Source organism: Vanacampus margaritifer, chromosome 6, assembly GCF_051991255.1.
Source record: "Vanacampus margaritifer isolate UIUO_Vmar chromosome 6, RoL_Vmar_1.0, whole genome shotgun sequence".
Taxonomy (NCBI): domain Eukaryota; kingdom Metazoa; phylum Chordata; class Actinopteri; order Syngnathiformes; family Syngnathidae; genus Vanacampus; species Vanacampus margaritifer.
Genome location: NC_135437.1, coordinates 20,523,530 through 20,543,198, shown reverse-complemented (window position 1 = coordinate 20,543,198; position 19,669 = coordinate 20,523,530). Strand labels below are relative to the sequence as shown.

General features: G+C 39.6%; 2 protein-coding genes across 2 annotated transcripts; one reads left to right on the top strand and one right to left on the bottom strand.

Moving 5' to 3' along the window:
* Positions 1-1,454: 1,454 nt before the first annotated feature.
* rapsn (receptor-associated protein of the synapse, 43kD) lies at positions 1,455-16,398 on the top strand. Its single transcript, XM_077569201.1, has 10 exons — positions 1,455-1,679; positions 2,016-2,354; positions 4,437-4,595; positions 7,334-7,432; positions 7,503-7,625; positions 8,579-8,632; positions 8,737-8,936; positions 10,478-10,787; positions 15,992-16,056; positions 16,133-16,398. Exons 1-8 carry the CDS (start codon positions 1,455-1,457, stop codon positions 10,548-10,550), a joined length of 1,272 nt encoding a protein of 423 aa, XP_077425327.1. The 3' UTR covers positions 10,551-10,787; positions 15,992-16,056; positions 16,133-16,398.
* Positions 12,062-19,436, bottom strand: ighmbp2 (immunoglobulin mu DNA binding protein 2). The gene is made up of 16 exons (XM_077569200.1): positions 19,067-19,436; positions 18,757-18,839; positions 18,145-18,314; positions 17,857-18,052; positions 17,663-17,760; positions 17,214-17,377; positions 16,915-17,115; positions 16,696-16,843; positions 16,427-16,601; positions 16,146-16,328; positions 15,946-16,064; positions 14,894-14,988; positions 14,646-14,769; positions 13,756-14,544; positions 13,488-13,687; positions 12,062-12,295 (listed from the first exon to the last, which is right to left on the bottom strand). The coding sequence occupies exons 2-16, from the start codon at positions 18,831-18,833 to the stop codon at positions 12,098-12,100; spliced, it is 2,937 nt and encodes a 978-aa protein (XP_077425326.1). The 5' UTR covers positions 18,834-18,839; positions 19,067-19,436; the 3' UTR covers positions 12,062-12,097.
* Between the last annotated feature and the right edge of the window lie 233 nt (positions 19,437-19,669).

Sequence of the window (19,669 nt, the reverse complement as noted above, 5' to 3'; positions counted from 1 at the left end):
TTAGCAATACTGAGCTAGCTTTAGCACTGGAAACAGGAGTAGGCTACGTAGCCTATAGCTGCTACATCGGTAGCATGACTTTTTTTTTTTGTAATGAAGTGTTAACTATAACACTATTAACACTATTTTTTTTAGTATGTACATTCAATTGAAAATCAAAAAGAGGCGATGAACGCACCTTTTGAGCAGAAATGTCGCTAATTCCGCGTCACTTCTGAAGTCACATGCTCTGTTTTGTGTTGTTTGTCTGTTTATGTTCAGTTATTAGCAAATGAGGGATAAGTAACCTTTTTATTTTATTTATTTATTTTTTTCTTGAGGTGAATGTTTAAATAACGATTCCACATAGCTAGCTATTTCCCTACAGGTACAAGATGTGACCATTAATGTACTGCCATCAGGCCAGGATGACAAAAAGTGTTGTTGTTTTTTTAAACTACAAACTCCTTCCTTTGAATTGAGTGCCTGAACATTCTAGACTGGAGATGATTTTTTATTTTTTTTTTTACAAAGCAAGACATTTGTGTCCATAGTGGACAAAAAGGAGAGTCGAAGGAGAGAAAGCTACTACAGCGAGGCCGCAACTTTGATCTCATTGATGTGCTGCAGGAGGCTGTGCGACTGAAACCCAAGCCCAGTTACATGTCAGACTTTGCGAACTATTCTAAGCGTCAGTTGCTGACGCTGAGATGAGCGCGGTGGGGGTTTCTGGAAGCACATATGCACCTCCATAAGAACTCCCGATCCGAGACGTCCAAGATCGCCGTCTGGCGTGCGGCCTCTGTAAACCCCAGGAAATCCAACTTGTCCAGTGTAGGAGTCGGGCATACTGTACTTTGTCGTGTTTGTGATCCGGAGGCAAGTGATGTTAAATGACGGAGATCTGGATCGAATGCGAAGGTGGATCGCTAGGAGCGCTAGTGACCTTGAGGCTGCTTGTTGAGGACAGAGCAAAATTCCTGAAGGGACACATGGTTTGGAGTGACAAGGCCAACTGCTGTAGCGCCAGCACTACGAGGAAGGTGGAGGGGGTTGGACAGAGGTGGGGGGGTGCTGAGAATTCCTTTTGCTCGGGTGCGGAGGGAGTAGATATTCTGGGATATCGCAGCTAGCCCTCGGCTAGGAAACGTGTTTCTTTGGAGTTTTTCGGACGGGTATCCCAGGAAGAACTTTGGAACGCTTCATGCTAAAGGGGGGGATTATTGCAGAGTTAAATGGGGAAGCGATTTGCCCGGCTCTCGGGTTTGCCACCAAGCCACCGGTGATAATGGTCTCGACTTGGTTGGATCCAGTTTCCTTTGCCTCCCAGCGCCGCCGGAGTTGAGAGACCTGGATGTGTTAGGCCTTCTGGCACCGAGCTCTCGGGGGGGATCATCTTCAGGGGGATCTTCGACGTTTAGCATGGCGGACGTCTGCTTTCTCGCTGCCCCGCCCAAGTCCCATGGCCTAAACAAATGAATATTTTTATGAGGCACCTCAGTACAGAGATGGGCCAGGACCAAACCAAGCAACAGATAGAGAAAGGACTGAGGCTGTACCAGTCCAATCAGACTGACAAAGCTCTGCAAGTGTGGACAAAAGTGTTGGAGAAAACCTCGGATCCTGGAGGGAAGTTCCGGGTTTTGGGATGCTTGATCACGGCTCACTCGGAAATGGGGAAATATAAAGATATGCTCAAGGTAAGACTACCCAACACAAGTCAAAACATTTGTGCTAAATCTAATTGATGTCCGTTACGCAACCAGCAATCTGCTGGTATGACATCATTCCAAGAGCGCCTCTGAATACCATCAGGGTGTCATCAAGACGACTCTATGCACTAATTGTGCATTTCCACAATGCGCAAGATCTTTTTAAATGGTACCAGGTCAAAGGTTGTGCCTTCTTAGCAGAGTGTCACGCAATCCGATAGTCGGTGCCAGGTGTCTTGTTGACATAATCAGCCGTACTCGAGCGCCACTCGCTTCTCGCCGAAATGAAGATGACATTTTATGTACGTGGCTCGTTCTCCGCAGTACGCCTTGGATCAAATCGACACGGCCAGAGAAATGGAGGATCCGGACTACCTGACCGAGGGCTACCTGAATTTGGCGCGCAGCAACGAGAAGCTGTGCGACTTTCACAAAACGGTCTCGTACTGTAAGACCTGCTTGAACATGCAAGGCACCACGGTCAGCCTGCAGCTCAACGGGCAGGTGTGCCTCAGCATGGGCAACGCCTTCCTGGGCCTCAGCCTCTTCCAGCAAGCCCTGGAGAGCTACGAGAAGGCCCTGCGCTACGCACACAACAATGACGACAAGATGCTGGAGTGCCGAGTCTGCTGCAGTCTGGGAAACATTTACGTCCATCTGAAGGTAACGCAAATGACAAGTCACCCACGCCATACAGTGCTATCAACTGGTTCACTGCCATTGACGGCTATAGACGTCAAAAATCCATTTGAACTATTTTTATTAGTTTAACTTTTTTTTTCCACTTTTGTTAACAAGAGTATGAAAATCTAGATTTTTTTTATTGTACATTTAATTTGTGATTAATCGTGAGTTAACTATTGAAGTCATGCGATTAATTACAATTTTAAAAAATTATCCACCCCCCCCAAAAAAAAAAGATTATTAAAAAAATGTCCAGGTTTTCATACTCTTTCATACTCTACACAAAAGTGGGGAAAAAAATGTTTCATTGTACATTTAGAACAGATATAAAAATTTGTGATTAATCGTGCGTTAAGTAGTGAAGTCATTCGATTAGTTACAATTAAAACTTTTAATTGCCTGACGCCCCTAATTTTTAATAATCTTTTCTTTTTCTTTTTTAAATGAAGGACTACAGAAATCAGTCACAGTTGATATACTGAAATCAGAGGATTTGGACATTTTTACATTTTAAAAAATGGCTCCAAATGATTACTTGATTATTATATATATATATATATATATATATATATATAAAAGATTATTCAGGGTTGTCTGGCCATTAAAATGACTTCACTAGTTAACTCACAATTAATCGCAAATTTTACATCTGTTCTAAATGTATAATAAACCATTTTTTTCTAGGTTTTCATACTCTTGTTAAAAGTGGGAGAAAAAAAAAGTTAAACTAATAGAAATAGTTCAAATTCTCCCAGAAAAAAAAAAAAAAAAAAGAAATAGTTCAAATTGATTTTTTGACGTCAATAGCCGTCAATGGCAGTGAACGAGTTCAGATATATAATTTTTTTGCTTACATTGTATATTGTTCATGTAGCACTTTGAGACTTATGATAGTGTGCAGTAGTGCAAATAAAATATAGTATTTATTTTATCCAATTTGTTTGGATTGTCATTGTTCTTCCCCAATTGGCTATCAGGAATTCCATTATGAAAATTACAAACATTAAATAGCATTTAAACATTCTTAACTCAGTCATCGTGTCGTCTGGGTGCTTTGTGTCACAAATCTTTTATTAACGTTCATAACTATCATGCAATTCTAAAAATAAGTTAATAGAATAATAAAATTAAATTATCAACAATAAAACAATGTGCATGGTTACACTGGACAAAAGTATGTGGACACTCCTGAACGCTTCCTGCTGTGTTGCTAATTTCACTCAACTCTTCACTCCTAAAAAAAAAATAAAAAAATATGAGAGCCACTGAGAACCCCCGATAATATGAGAGTTTATGATGGCCTCTATTTGGCTACGTGCACTGGTTTCTTTTATAGTGAGGCTTAAACGGCAGCCGCAGCCCATTGACATTGGGTGGCACGTGTGACGTGATTGCGCAATCACTAGGTCCACGGTTGTGTATTTTGCAGAGCACGATAACACCGCGGAGCATCCAAACAAACATGACCAACTGTTAGCTCATGCAGTAGTGGGCATTGTTAGTCATGAGGACCTGCTCTGGGGTGAGGGAGGGGGCGCGATGGCGTACCCTTGACAGCAGAGATTTGTAAGAGTAATCTCCCAGCTTCCCGTAGCGGATTGGTTTCAATGGCATTGTGATCATGCGGCATGTGGAAAATGCACTCGCGTGTTATTTTATGCACACGCCCCCCCCCCAAAAAAAAAAGTGCACAGTTTGGGCTTCTTTATTTGGACCCTGCCATATTTCCACTTGTCTTATTCAAATTGAAAATGCGTGCCCGTCAGGGTGGCAGCCATCTTGGCCAATTAATTAGGTGCGCCAAGGACTCTCTCCCCCTTGCCCACCCAGGTCGGCGGCCATCTTGGCCATTTGACTACTACTAAAATTACTACAACTACAAGTACTACTAATACTACTACTACTACTACTATGAGTACAAGTACTACTACTACTTACTACTACTACTACTACTATTGCTACAAGTACTACATGCGTCTTTCCACCTTGCAAGAGTCAGCAGTCCCATTCAAAATTTCCACGGGAATTTTTCTAGTTCAAATTTAAAATGCGTGCCCGCAGGACTACGAGAAGGCGCTGTTCTTCCCCTGCAAATCAGCCGAGCTCGTCAATGACTACGGCAAAGGTTGGAGCCTCAAGTATCGAGCCATGAGCCAGTACCACTTGTCGGTGGCCTACAGGAAGCTGGAGCGCCTCCCAGATGCTATGGAATGTTGTGAGGTACAGTGGACTGGATGTGGTGGTGATTTATTTTTTAACCATTCCTATCTGTCAGGGTTGTGAAGAGGGTCTGTAATCAATGATGTCTGGGATGCCTCCTCTATTTCCACAACAATAGACCATTTGTCTGTGATTGAAGTCAATGTGTATTGAATGATGTCTGTAAAAGTCTAATCTCATGTCCGGTGAACTCCAGGTGGGCTGCTTGGAGGGGGCGTTGTGGTACCGCCCCTTCAAGATAGTATAAGAATGTTGTGAGTCCGCTGTAACTTCGCACTTGCGAGAGGCTGCCACCTTTGCTGGGAGCTCGCTTGTGCCCGGAATATTTTGTAGAAATAAAACCTTCGAAGGAACTGTTCACCGATCTCCAGCCTGTATTCAGATAACCAACATTCTCACTACTGAAAGATATTATAACATTTTTAATACCTAATTTCCTATATCAACTATTGTTACACATTATTAACATTTTAATTCTTTATATTAACCTTGTCGAAATGTTTTGTGTCCTGTGCAGAGCAGATGGTGTTGACTTCGTATAGGCTGACCTTAAGCTGGGACATACTATTTAGTCTAAAAAAGTTCCTTCTCAGCACTTTGTGCGAAAACACATTTGGTCCTTGAGAACCGAATCTGTTTTGAACACCCACACCTGACTCTGTTTTCGCCATCGCTCACAGAAAAGTACCAGAGAGTATGTTTTGTCTACAAATGAAAGAGAGGAGGTCTTTTTAACTATAAGAAACCGTTGTGCACGCGGAAGAGCTACATTTGACGCTCTGAATCCCACGATGTTTAAGTGATGATTAGAGGCAGTTATTTGTCCAGAGATTCTCAGTTTTTTATTAAATCATTTTTGCAAAGGTGTATTTTTCTTACATTAAATCTATCTTCATTTTTGGAACACGCAACGAGGACAAAATTCTAGATTCCTCTTCACTACCCGAAAGAAAACGAACACGCGGAAGAAAAAGATTATTTTCTTCAACAAATGTTAACGACACTCTTCTCAATGTGTGTGTCAAATGTACAATTCATTTAATTTCACTTCACGTCGACTTTAAGTTCAGTAAAGAAGTTTTTGTACTTGTTACTTACTGCTTATGGGAAATATGTCACACGTGAGGTATTCGGCCTTCGTGATGTCAGAGCTGTAGATACAGTAGACGCTTGGTTGCTAACAGGTGCGAGCACCAGTTGTTGTCTTGTACTAGACCTTAGACCTCCACCAAAATATGCCCATAGAGGCGCTGGTTTAAAGTGTTAATGAAGAGAGGGGCCTTTAGTCTCCGCTCTCCGTTCTAATTATGTGCTGTGGGAGGGGGGGAGTAACTTGATGTCAATGACTTGGCGTGCAAACATCTAGTAACAAAATAGCAGGATGCTTTTCAGATTGATTACATTTGCCAAACGCATTTAGCCAAACAATTTACACATCCTGTCATATTTAGAATGGACATGCACAGGAGGGTGCTTGAAGGTGAGCTCAAAAACATCTCATTTTCCTCAGAGTTTTTTCTATTCTATTTTATAGATAAATATATATAGATATATTATTTTATCTACTGTATCTAGCTAGTCCGTCCCGTCCGTCCCGCTAGCGGGCTATCTATCTAGCTAGCTATTGAAGAGGGTCTTCTGCCCAGATTTAGTCATAACTGTTTTAATTCATTTATTTCCTCAGTAGAACTTTTATCTGTGGATGTGTCTTTGTGAGTGATGTCGCAATTTCTGCTCGTGCCGGCTTGTCTGGGATGCCTCCTCTATTTCCACAACAATAGACCATTTGTTTGTGATTGAAGTCAATGTGTATTGAATGATGTCTGTAAAAGTCTAATCTCATGTCTGGTGAACTCCAGGTGGGCTGGGAGCTTGAGGGTTTTGTGGTACAGCCCTTCAAGATAGCATAAGAATGTTGTGAGTCCGCTGTAACTTCGCACTAGTGAGAGGCTGCCGCCATTGTCTGGGAACTCACTTGTGCCTGGAATATTCTGTAGAAATAAAATCTTCGAAGTGACTGTTCATCGATCTACAGCCTGCATTTGGATAACCAACATTCTCACTACCCGAAAGAAAACGAATACGCGGAGAAAAGATCATTTTCTTCAACACTAGCTAGCGGGCTATCTAGCTAGCTGGCTATCTAGCTAGCTGGCTAGCTGGCTATCTATCACATTCACACATTTGGGCAATTTGAAGTCTTCAATGCAGCTCAACTCGGCTCACTTTACAACATTTGTCAAAAAAGAAGCATCATGCGTTTTATTTATATAAACACCAAACAAAGCGAATGAGACGTTTTGTATTTCATACAACCACATTGCTTCGCATTAGATAAGTCAGTTTAGCTTAATGCTAACACAATGCAAAACTCCATAGACAGGCTCAGGTCGTCAGGAATACTGAATAATATAGTTTTTTTTGGTGGCATCGTAAATCATTTACATTATGGAACACACTGTGGAGCATCACATGTAAACAGATAATATAACAATACATACAAGCATGTACATTACAATTAATTCTCTGTGAAGAACGACTAATTGTGCAGGAACCGCACAATGTCCATTAAATTGAAGAAGAAAATTACAATCAAAACTGAGCAATAATATCTTTGGCTCTTCGCTGTTTTCATACCTTAATGTTTTGCCCCTCATTCCTAGTTGATTCATTTAAATACGTTGCTGTTTTTAGATGAGCTCAGTGATGGACTTCTCCTCTCTCCATTGTTTCAACAGGAATCGATGAAAATTGCTCTGCAGCACGGTGACCGTCCTCTGCAGGCTCTGTGCTTGCTCAACTTTGCAGACATTCACCGTTATAGGCGTGACTTTGATGTAAGTAGTCTATCATTTGCTTCCCCTGATTTTCTTCATTTCAACTTAATTATCTTTTCGAACCTTTCAGAAAGCATTCCCTCGTTACGAGTCGGCTTTGGGTATCATGACTGAGATTGGGAATCGACTTGGACAAGCCCACGTGCACCTGGCGGTGGCAAAGTGTTGCCTTCTGCTGAAGGAATATGCTAAGGTGCCAAATCAGAACGCAAATGCAGTAGTTATAGAGCGGTGGGAAGAAAAGTATGCCCATGTTTGTATATTTGGGGTGTAACAAAAAAATATTTGAATATGAAAATCTTTTTTTTTTTTTTTTACAAGATACTATGGAAGCGTACTGCATTCACGTGAAAAAAAAAACACAACTTTTTTGGGGAGAGTATTGTTTTTTTGAGTATTTTTTTTATTTTCTGTTTTTCTGGATATTTGTTTGTTTTACTGAATATTTTGTTCTGTCAAAAAAATATTCCAAAAAACAGGCTAAAAAAATGTATTTAGAAAAACAAGGAAAAAAAATATTTAAAAAAAATGAAAAAAAAATATTTAAAAAAACAGAAAAAAACATTATTCAATAAAACAGAGCTGGTGTTCTGTTTTTTGGAGGGTTTTTTTGTTTTTGTTTTTTTTACCTCTGAACTCCAAGTGACTTGTTGCAGACTCGCTAATAGCAGAAGCGGACACGTTACCGCATACCTCCATATGCAATAAGATGGTCATGTTTACTTACTGGCTCTCGATAAAGGAATGAATGTGTATCCGTGTGGTTTGTTCTCTAATCTCTGAGGGAAAAACCCCTTTAAAAAATACTCAGAAAAAAACAGAAAAAAATATTTTATAAAATTACTCCAAAAAAAAAACTGAAAAAAATATTCAGAAAAACAGAGAAAAGATTTTTTTCAAACAGAAAAAAATACTCCCCCCAAAAAAACAAAGCTCCCCCCAAAAATTTGTAAAAAAAAACTGGAAAAAAACTTTTTTTTTCTCAAGTGAATGCAATACGCTTCCGTAAGATACAACTGCATCGAATGAAACGGAATCAGATCGTTCCACTTTAAATAAATATATTTACACATTTACTGCCAAGTTCATTCATTTGTATGTGTATGTACGTATGTATTTTTTTTAAACAAACTATTTATTCTCCAGGCTCTGGATTCGTTAGAGCGCGCACAGGCCCTAGCAGATGGAATGGGAAACAAGGTTTGTGATATTCCTCGTTAACAATGTAAAACCATCTGTGTGTGTGTGGGGGGGGGGGGGATTCGCATATTCCGCTGATGACCTCGATGTGCTTTCGCATCAAGCTGTGCACGCTGAAGGCCCATTGCCTGAGGGAAGGCATCTACAGGAGTCAAGGCAGACAGGAGGAGCTGCGCGAACAGGTGGTGAAGTTCCTGCAGTGCGTGGAGGAGCTGGAGCTCTACTGCGGCATGTGCGGCGAATCCATCGGGGACAGGGACCAAAAGCTGCAGGCCTTGCCCTGTTCCCACATTTTCCACCTCAAGTGGGTATCCATCAGAGTTGTAATACTTTTGGATTTTTCATTATAGTTTGTTTTTCGATTTTAGTTTATTAGCTTTTAGAGAAGTTTGGTTAGGTTTTTTTTTGTGTTTTTTTTAAAGCTTTGGTTTTATTAGTTTTAGTATTAGTTTTATTTTATTTTTTAAATGAATACTGTACATGGAGGGAGTTTTTTTTGCTATATTTTCCACCTCAAGTGGGTATTGATTAGTTACAATACTTTTGGGTTTTTCATCATAGTTTTACAGTTTTACATAGTGTTTTTATTTTGTTTTTCAAATTCAGTTAGTTTTAATCAGCTTTTAAAGAAGGTTGGTTAGTTTTGTTTAAAGCTTTAGTTTAGTTTAGTTTTTATTAGTTTTAGTATTAGTTGTTTTTTTTTAAAATAAATACATGAGGTATTTGTTCCCCACATTGTTTTTCAAATTCAGTTAGTTTTAATTCACTTTTAGAGAAGGTTGGTTAGTTTTTTTTTTAAGCTTTGGTTTAGTTTAGTTTTGGAATATTTGTTCCCCACATTTCCCACTTCAAGTGGGTATCGATTAATTATAATACTTTTGGATATTTCATTATACGGTAGTTTGCTTTTATTTAGACTTTTTGTTTTTCACATTCAATTAGTTTCAGTCAGTTTTTTTCTTTTAAAGCTGTATTTTAGTTCAATTTTTATTAGTCGTGTTCCTTTTTTTAATATAAAACATTTGTCGAGTGCAATAAAAAGAATTGTGTGATAATGTAAACGACAATTCTCAAATGATTTTTCAACATTCTTTCTTCCAAATGACCCATATAAAAACATAAAATTGACTCCAATAATTATATTTAGTTTTAGTTAGTTATAGGTTGTCAGTAAGATGGGGGCTTTAGGACCCAGATGCGGGAAGGCAGAGCAAGGAGGCAGAGGTGCAGTCCAAAAGGGGTTTTAATATAAAATCAAAAAAAAGGCTAACTTCAAAGTACAAAACAAATGGAACTAACAAAACCTGAAGCAAAACATGAAAAAACAACTAAGGCGAGACTAACATGACATGGATCCGTATAAGGCAAAGAGGTCAGCGTGACGTGGCAAAAGACTTACGAACGTGGCAACAGCAAAAATGAACCGACACAGACAGGAGGGAGACAACCGACTAAATACACTAACACTAATGACATGACAAGACACACCTGGCTGAGGGCACTGATTGGATGACACATGAGGGTAATGGGGAAAGGTGGACACAATCAGGGTTGACACAGACACCACACGAGGAAGGGCAAGTGACCAGAAACGAGAGGAGTCAGACTTTTCACAATAAAACAGGAAATGACAAGACAAGGGGAAAACACAAGGAAAACATGACAGGGAGTAAACAAGACTGAAAATAAACATGACATAGGTTAGTTTAAAAAAAGGAAAAAAAAAAGTTGTTTTTGATTTTGTTGACAAAAATATTTATTCAATTTTTTTCCCCCATTAACTATAATAACCTCCCCATTTTTCCTTGGGAAAACAATTACGTATAATACTTTTTATTCTTCCAGGTGTCTGCAGACTAACGGGACAAAAGGCTGCCCCAAGTGTTTCAAGAACTCCATGAAGCCTGGATTTGTGTGATTTTGCCGCCATGTTTGACCTTTGGATCTGCAAACACGGTGCACTTGTTGCCTCACACGCTGCCGACCGGTCTTGACAGAAGCAGGCAGCCTCGGGGAAGAGATGACGATCTTTGACGGGGCGCCTAATCGGCGGCCCTGTGCTGAAGGATGCTGGATGGAAGCGGGCCTCCCCACTCTGAGGACTCAACTCATCTTCTTTACCGACATCAGTTTGGAGGTGACTGAAGAGGACGTTGTAAGTAAAAATGACGTTTGCCACATTTTAATACAGGCTGGAATATTTGGCCATTGGTTTGCGGAGTGAGAGGAAGTAGCAAATAATGTGGACCGTACACAGGACTTTGATAATGAACTTGTGCTATTATTTGCATTGGTAATAAGGATGATAGCATTTCTTGCTGTTATTTACACTTCTTTACACATATTAACGTTTTATTCAGCCACTTTCGAATTCTTCATTTTTATTCTTGTAAACATTTGGAGTTAGGGGAGATGTTTTGCAAGAACTTAACCAGACTCTCATGTCTTCACAAAACTGTTATCCATAATGACACTAAGGAGCCGGATCAACGCACATTGCTTTCTTCATAGAAATTCCTTTTTCTGTCCACATCTCTGACATCAGTCATGAAGGACACGGATTGCTGAACAGGGAATCTGATGGTTGCTTTTGACGTAGTCTTTTTTTTTTTGTAAATAAGCGTTAATTAGTCATTTGAAATAAATGAGGGGGAAGAATGATGAGCTTTTGTAGAATTGAGAACTCTGCATGTCAGAAGTTGCATGTTTTATTGACAATAGAATGCCAAACAAAAGCACGGAATAATGAAAATCGAGTTTATTTACATGAGCATATACAGCACCTGTAATAATGCTATTTAGCAGCATCCATATATTTTGTTAAAAACCTTTTACTTTATAAACACCGCTAATATGAATGCATATTGCAGTGTCAAAATTCAGCAGTATTATATTTATAAAAGTAGAGTATTTGATACAGCAATTTAATTGGCTCTCAATTGACTGCACTGGTGTACCTAATTTTGTGACCAGTGATTGCATTATTAATCGAGATGTGTTTGAAAATTGATTGTAGAAGTGCAGCACGATCGCATTTCACAGTGAAAAACAAAACAGACGAGTTCTCTTCATAAACTACCTCTCAACTCTGACTTCTGTTGAACGTGGTTCACACATCCAGAATAAATAATGATGGATTTTGGTGTCCCGTAGCGTGAACAAAGATGGGAGTTTCCAGTTAGAGCTGACTTTTGTTATATTAAAAATAACTTCAAGGTGAAAATTAAGTGTGAAGGTAACACCTTTAGTGTAGTTGCGAGTCTGGAGTTGTCCCCGTGATCCATCAGCTTAGCTTTGTCTTTGCGACATCATGTGGTTGCAGACATGAGTGACCTCTCCTGTTTGTTGTATTTTAATGTTGAATGAATGTATCCACTTGTTCAATGTATTATATCTTGTTTACAAAATAAAGAGGAAAAAAAAAAAAACTTTTGTCAGGATTTACACCACTTTATTTCATGGCTGTTAACCATCCTTCTCTTTGTTTTTTGTTTTCCTCTGTGTTGCCATATCTTTGAGTTTGGAGTCCAGTTTCCTGTGCAGATAAGCTTTCTTATTGGGGTCCATGGATTTGTCTTTTGTCCCACTGCCGGCGTACAGAACACCCTCCTTGCTTATCCTCATTCGGGCGTGAGTCTTGGCTTTATCTCCACAGCCGTGCACCTAAAATGATATAAACATTTGAAGACCTGAATAAATATCAGTAAAGAGGTAGAAATACCGACAAAAGTATTGGGACACCCACCTTAATCGGTTAATGACGCAATCATGTTTGGGCAAGACCTGCGATTCCCAATCATGTGCCACGAGCAATCATTAGGAAATTATCCAATTTCACTTGATTGGTACAAATATTTAGTATCTTGTTCATCTAGCTATGCCAGCAAAACATAGACTATACTTATATAATTATTAGGGTCCGACCGATTAATTGGCTGGCTAAATATCTTTTTTTTTTTTTCCCTGGCTGGCTAAATATAGGGGCTTTTCCACCGTTGGAACTTTTGGAGAACTTTTCGATTTACCTTGGCAAAATTCAGTTTGCGCGTTTTTCCACCAACAAAAATTTCCAGGGGTAATTAAATTCCCCAGGGGACATCCGAGTAGCAGCAGGGTCTTGCTGAGCCAAGCTGCAACTTTGAGGGGACGAGCTGCACTTATGGAGGACCAAAACTGACAAAATTAAAAATAAATGGCAAAATAAATAATTAAATGACTACAAGCGAAAATAAAAACGGATACACAAAATAATTTTTAAAAATGAAATCCCCCCCAAAAATATAAATGGAAATAAAATAAAAAAATACATATATGCATCAATAAATAAATAAAAGTAAAAAATAAATAAAAAAACGAGAGATTCAAAAAATAAAAGTCGAAATAAATACAAAAATAGAATTTAGTATCAATTAATAAATAACATTTTGTCCTGGCAGAGCGTCTGCAGCATGAAATAAATAAATCGAGAGCAGTGTTTTTATTTATTGATTGATATTTAATTATATTTTATATTCATTTTTTGAATCTTTATTATTATATCTTTTTTATACACCAAATTTTATTTAGGTTTGTTTATATTAAACTCATTTGAATTAATTACCGAGAACTCTAAGACGCTGTGGAAACACAAATGATAAATTCCCTGTGGAACTTTTACAACCAAGAACTTATTTTACCCAGAACTCAAAGATCCTGGGGTTGTTGGTGGAAAAGCATCTTATATCAGCATCAGACCACAACTGTGTTATGAAATAACCATGAATCATGTATCACACACGTTTTTCCAAACACCTTCATATTTAGAATTATGCAAATTCTGCTGGTCACATTTTGAGTCTTCCTACCACCGCCTTACCTCTGGTATGTGGTGACTGAGACAATATTGCCTGTTGCAGAAAAGACAAAGTTGTCCAAGAGTGAGCACGGAGGCTTTACACTTGACAAAACTGCACACGCTGTCTGCCTTCACAACGGCGCTGATGAGGGCGTCAAAGTCGTCGCCCAGAGAAGCAGCTGCGGCGATTTCGCAGGCGCCCGCTTTGGTTGGCTTCTTTCCTGGGAGGGCAAAACACTGTTTGGCGTTGTACAAAAAAATAAATAATGCAGATGTTTGCAATGCTAACCTTTAGCGGCAGTGGATTTCGTTGTAGAAACCACAATTTTCTGCTGCTTCTTTTGTCGAGCATTTTCTTCCCTTTTCTGGTGTTCCCTCTTCATTCGCGCTATATGCAAACTTTTTAAATCCAATGGAGGTTCACATGATGAATCTTTTGGGGGGCATTGAGGCGTGTCCTGCTTCTGGGAAGCTGCCGTTGCCTGGCTTTCTTCTCTTTCCTCCTCTTCCTCTTGCGCTGCTGGCCTGGAGACGACGATGCACCTGTCTTTCCCGTCGCCTTGACTCTGATGCGTGAGGCCCAGCTCTTCGGCGATCTGGTGCGCCAGCAGGCGGTCGTGGGAATTGAACGACGGCGGGAACTCGAGTTCACTCTGACTGAGGTTCTTCAGAAAGTTCTCCACCATCTCTCGGATCTCACTTTGTCGGTTCTTCTTCTGTTCTTCCTCAGCGAGCGCCGATACACGTGATTTTATGGGATTGTGGCGTTTATTAGCATTTGTGCTACTTGCGCTTGATTTCTTCTGATCTCCTTTGGCTTTCTTTCCTTCAGTTTTCTGTGTTTTCCAAGAGTCAGCCTTTGTGTCTTTGTGATCACGGACGTAGTTCTGCGGGACGATGTCCTGTAGGTACTCAAAGGCTGTTCGGACCTCCCCGCGCTCAGTGATATGGTGGATCAGCGTCTTGAGGAAAGCATGATTTTGCACCGTCTGCGTGTCACACACGATGGCGACGTGACGTCTCGCACGTGTGACAGCCACGTTTATCCTTCTGTCCTCCGACAGAAATCCCACTTCACCTGCGTTCAGGATGTATGAATATCGTCCAAATTAAATTCTGCTCCAATTTTGTGGAGCAGACATACGCTGCCATGCGACCAACACCAAACTGAAATCATACCTTTCCGATTGGATCGGACTAAAGACAAAACCACGGCCTCTTTCTCTCTGCCTTGAAAGCCATCCACTGATTTGATCTCCAGCTCTGGATGCCGAGCAGAAAGTTTCTGACGCAGGAGGTCGACCTTTATAGAGGTACACACATTAAAACCATTATCAGGTGTTAAGATGTAAGATCACAGCCCCAATTTTTTGCTAAACCTTCACAACCTGATGATTTAAATACAGCTTCCCACTTCAACAACGTACTTGCAAATTGTATGGAGCAATAACGGCTACGTCTTTGGCATTCACTCCAGCTTCAGTCAAGGCTTTAATGTGCAGCGCTACGATGTCAACCTCACCTGAGAAAAAAGAAGATGCTGTTCAAAGATCAAACCGATAGTAATTATTGTTTGGGATTTTTTATTTTGGAAAACATTGTGGCTGGGATTAGCTAAACAGTTAAAGTTGGAACAGTTTGAAACAGTCAAAAAAAAAGGAAGCACATTAGAGAAAAACAAAAAGTAATATCAAATTATTATTTATATTTCAATCGGTCAAAAAATGTAGAAATTGCAAGTAATTAAAAACAATTATTTTAAATCTTTTATTTTTAAATTGTGCAAAATTTGTGGTGGGGAGTAGCTGAAAAGTTGGAACGATTTTAAATGGTCAAAAAATGTACACATAGCTAATTTTATATATAAAATATTCTTATTTTTGTGGGTTTTATTTTGAAATTCTGAAAAATATATTATATATTTATATTTGCTTAAAAGAATAAATAACAGTTAACAGTGTCAAAATACAGATATTTACTGTAAATACAGTGGGACCTCGGAGTTTGAACGTCTCGGAACTTAAAAAACATAAATAGAAATTAAAATAGGAATTTTCTGTTTTTAGAGCTTGGGAACGGATTAATTGCATTTACATTATTTCCTATGGCGAAAAATGTTTCGGAGGTTGAACAATTCGGACTTTGAACTTCGCAGGAACGAATTATGTTCAAACTCCGAGGTACCACTGTAACTACCAAAATTTAAATCACAGCATTTTGCCTGTAGCAGTAATCCAGCAAAATACTGTATTTTTGTTTAAAAAAAATAAAATAACAAACGTAATTAATATTAATTATAAATATAAGCATTCAACTGTAAATTAGAGATGCAGTAACATACTCAAGAAAATTACAGTACTCTACTGGATCACTGCTGCCAGTGAAATACTGCAATTTTTACAGTAAAGAATTTACTGTGCAGATTAGCATTGACCTAATTTAAGTTTTTTGAAGTAAAATAAAATGTAAAAATCCTAACCTTGGTTGCCTTTGGATTGCTCATCTGCCACCTCCATTTCCGTCAGACCGCAGCCAGCTGTGTCGATGAGAAGAAGAGGGGTGCTGGTTTCTTCGACACAGGTGACCCCAGGTAGCTCTCTGTGTGTGATACTTATTTCAATACAGTGCTTAATCCTATTTCATCTTCTTTCTTTTTTTCTTCCCAGCGCCGATTCTCACTTTAACAAGTGTGCCTCCACCGAGCTGTGCGCCGTCAGTCTTCCCTGGTACATCTCTTTGGAGGCCCAGTCCATGATGGCACTGTTCATGCGGTACTGGACTGTTAGCATGCGCACAACTGAGTCTCCATACATCTGGATGAGTCTCTCCATTAGACTCAGAGACAAGCCTTTTGAAGCCGCCCTGAGGGAACCATGAAACAATGTGGATCACATCAGGGTTGAAAATAATAAAATAAAACCTTATGATGAAATGTCCAGTACTGTAAGAACATTGTTTACACATGTGATTTGATGGTAGGTGGTAACTGCTTGTAGTCTCCTGACAGAATGCACTTGCGCGCTCGCAGCAGACCAATCCAGCAGCTGCTCTCCAGCGACTGGGCGCACTCGTCAATCACCACCCAATCAAAATGCTCGGCTGGCATGAACTTCAGAGGCCCGTCGGCACACGCACCTGCAGATACGGACGAGCGGCCTCTGGTGATTGTCACCATCGCACCCAGGTGACATTTAACTATCTGGCTACTTGACATCTTAATTGAACTAACCTGTGTTGGTTGATAACACAACGTCGGCGCTTTTAAGAATCTGGCCGATGGCCATCGCTTCCCTGGTTTTTAGCTCTTTTCTCAACTCGCCTATTTCCCTCCTGAAGTTGCCCCGCTCTCCTTTCTCGTTGTTCTTTTTCATTCCCAGCTGAGAGTACACATACACGGGTACCTTAAATGACCTCTAAGCTCGAAAGAGACCCGCGTAGACATACTTACGAAAACTTTATCAATGTCTCTGCGGATGTCAGCGATGATGTTGGCATTGTCACTCTTTGCAAGGATAGCGTCCAGCGAATGCTTTTGTACTGACTCCAGCAGTCTGGCAGGGTGACCGAGCCTCAGAATTTTAGCCTTGCACCGGGCTAATCTCTCCACTAAATTATCCACTGCCACATTCGAAGGGGCACAGCATAAAACCTGCACAAAAAAGTATGTTCTGGTTCAAGTGCGACGCTTTGACAGTCAATATCCTTATTAATACAACTGTAAGCATATTCGAAAGCTTTTAGTTGCACCTTTTGGCCTTGTTTGATAGCTTGCAGAATAATCTCCACTACTGTAGTGGTTTTCCCAGTGCCCGGAGGTCCATGAATCACTGCCAGTTCTCTCTGAGACAGCGCAAAAGTCACAGCTTCTCTCTGGGAATCATCCAAGTTGGCGTTAAAGAATTTGACCTCATCTAATGGAAAACAACACCAAGCAGAATTTTTTTTTACAGAATATTAAGTATGCCTTTTAGTTTGATGCAGTCCATTTCTACACGACTAAGGAACATCTCCTGACAGTGCCAATCAAAAATGAGCATTAATATCATTCTATTTATTTGATACAGCACTTGGATTGGATCTCAATTAGCAAGCTGTCAATGTTGTGCCCTTCATACTTTTGTCTTTTGTGCAACTGGAATTTTCAAGGTAAGAAGAACATTTACACGACTCGATTCTCAAAGTCGGTTGTCACTTACTTGGCTGTGAATGAGAAGAAGGTTTGGATTCTCCAAAGAGAACATTGATCAGATTTGCAGACGGTCCACTGTTGTATCCATTTAAAGTACTTAAAGCCCTGCCAGCACAAGCACAAAAATTAAATAAAAATTGTCATAAGTGACACAACTACATAGTTGTCAATTTGAATGTACATTAAAGATGCATTGTTTACCTTTTCATTCGTTTATAAGTTACATCATTTGCCAACTTTAAGAGACTGTATAGAGCCTCTGTATCAAAACTGAGGCCATCTTTTGAATCATCAAAAGCAACACTTATTGAGGTCTGACTGACCCGCGTCACAATGCCTGTACTGATCTGAGACGCCGCACTGCATCCACCGGAGTCATATAAACCAACTATATCCCCTGTGACAAAGGGAACAAAACAACAATTTACATGAACTCAACCAGTTGAAAAAACTAAGGATGAAATGCAGTTATTTTTTCTTCCATCTTACCAGGCCCAAAGCTATTGCTCGGAAGAGATGAAAAGCCGAGATACTTTCTTGGCTCGAGGACAACAACTGTCCGACCATACAACCCTGTGGACTGATTTCCAATGTGAAGTTTTAAAAGGCACACTCCTTTGTTTTGAAGCTCCTTTAGTGAGACGTTCTCCTGCCATACCCTGAGGGGCAGAAAAAAAATCCATCATTTTTTTTATTGCACTTCATTAGGGTTGCAGGTGAGATAGAGTCTATTTCAGCTAACTTTGGACAAATGGTGAGGTCGTCAGTCAATTTCAGAACATGGAAAACAAATCGTTCACATTCACACTTATGTAATCTTTACGGTCCTTAATGTTTTTTAGATAAGGAAGAAGCCAGAGATATCCACACAGGATGGCTTGACCTGAGAATCTAATCCCAAACCTCAGATATGTGCGGCAAACGTGCTAACCATTAACTCACCATTCTACAAAAACACACCCATATTTAAAAACAAAGCATAATAATATATTTTTTAAGTATCTAAAGTACAGGTGCTCTATTTTAATTGGAGAAGCAAACGTAACTTAAGGAACTGGGAGATTTAACTACTTTGTCATCGGTTAAATTCTCTTCACAAACCTGGTTTCCTCTATTTCAGCTTCCCTCTCTTCTTGGAGAAGTTCCAGTGTCTTTGAAACGAATTTTTCGACTGCCATCACTCACTAAAAAAAAAAACAAGACCAGTATTAACAACTTGCTACAGCGGCTCTTCAATGAACTAATCATTGACGTGATGGTAATAATGGCCAATTTAATTTAAAAGACACACCGATATAACCTAACGGTGTATTCATTGGACACCTGTATGCAATGTTTACAAGTTAGCTTAGCCGTCGTGCTAACACCACGTTCGCAACATTTCGTAGACTGAATGAAATGAAATACTCACCCTCTGCAGTTAAACATAAATATCGGAGACAAAGGTTAAAATAATGGGACGAAAAAAAGCACTATACTTTTCAATTTCAGGCATAAAACCAATTTTTTTTGTTGGATAATACAGCTGGCTGTTAGCTGTAGCATGCTAGCACTTGTCAAACTTCCGTTCCAAGTCTTATGGTGCTTCCTGTCGCTCCACAAACGAATCTAATTTTCAAAGTCCTGTTTACTATTTGAACACAAAACGTCAATAACTACCACTTCTACTACATTTTATGTACATAACTGTTATAATGTCACAAAAGCTAAGCAAAATTTAAAACTGTGAAAGTGGTTTACTGGTCTTGCCTCACAGTTCTAAGGTTCAGGGTTCGAATCTCAGCTGTGGACTTCCGGTAAGGCGTTTGCATGTTATCCCCGTGCTTGCGTGGGTTTTCGTCGCATACTTTTCTCCCACATAAAAAAACAACACATTAATAAAAAAAAAAAAAATAAAATAAATCATGGATAGTAATAAAACACAATTAAAAAATGAAATGGATTATGTGTAATGTCGCTACCTTGATTATTTGATTTTCTGACCCAAGTCGTCTGCACATGCGTGACAAGAGTA

Coding starts and splice junctions, on each gene's coding strand:
- ighmbp2 (XM_077569200.1), bottom strand. CDS start 18,833: ATGGCAGTCGAAAAATTCGTTTCAAAGACACTGGAACTTCTCCAAGAA. Junction 14,989..15,945: donor GCAATCCAAAGGCAACCAAG/GTTAGGATTTTT, acceptor CTTTTTTCTCAG/GTGAGGTTGACATCGTAGCG. Junction 14,770..14,893: donor TTGCTCCATACAATTTGCAA/GTACGTTGTTGA, acceptor ACCTCTATAAAG/GTCGACCTCCTGCGTCAGAA.
- rapsn (XM_077569201.1), top strand. CDS start 1,455: ATGAATATTTTTATGAGGCACCTCAGTACAGAGATGGGCCAGGACCAA. Junction 2,355..4,436: donor ACATTTACGTCCATCTGAAG/GTAACGCAAATG, acceptor GCGTGCCCGCAG/GACTACGAGAAGGCGCTGTT. Junction 8,937..10,477: donor TCCCACATTTTCCACCTCAA/GTGGGTATCCAT, acceptor TTATTCTTCCAG/GTGTCTGCAGACTAACGGGA.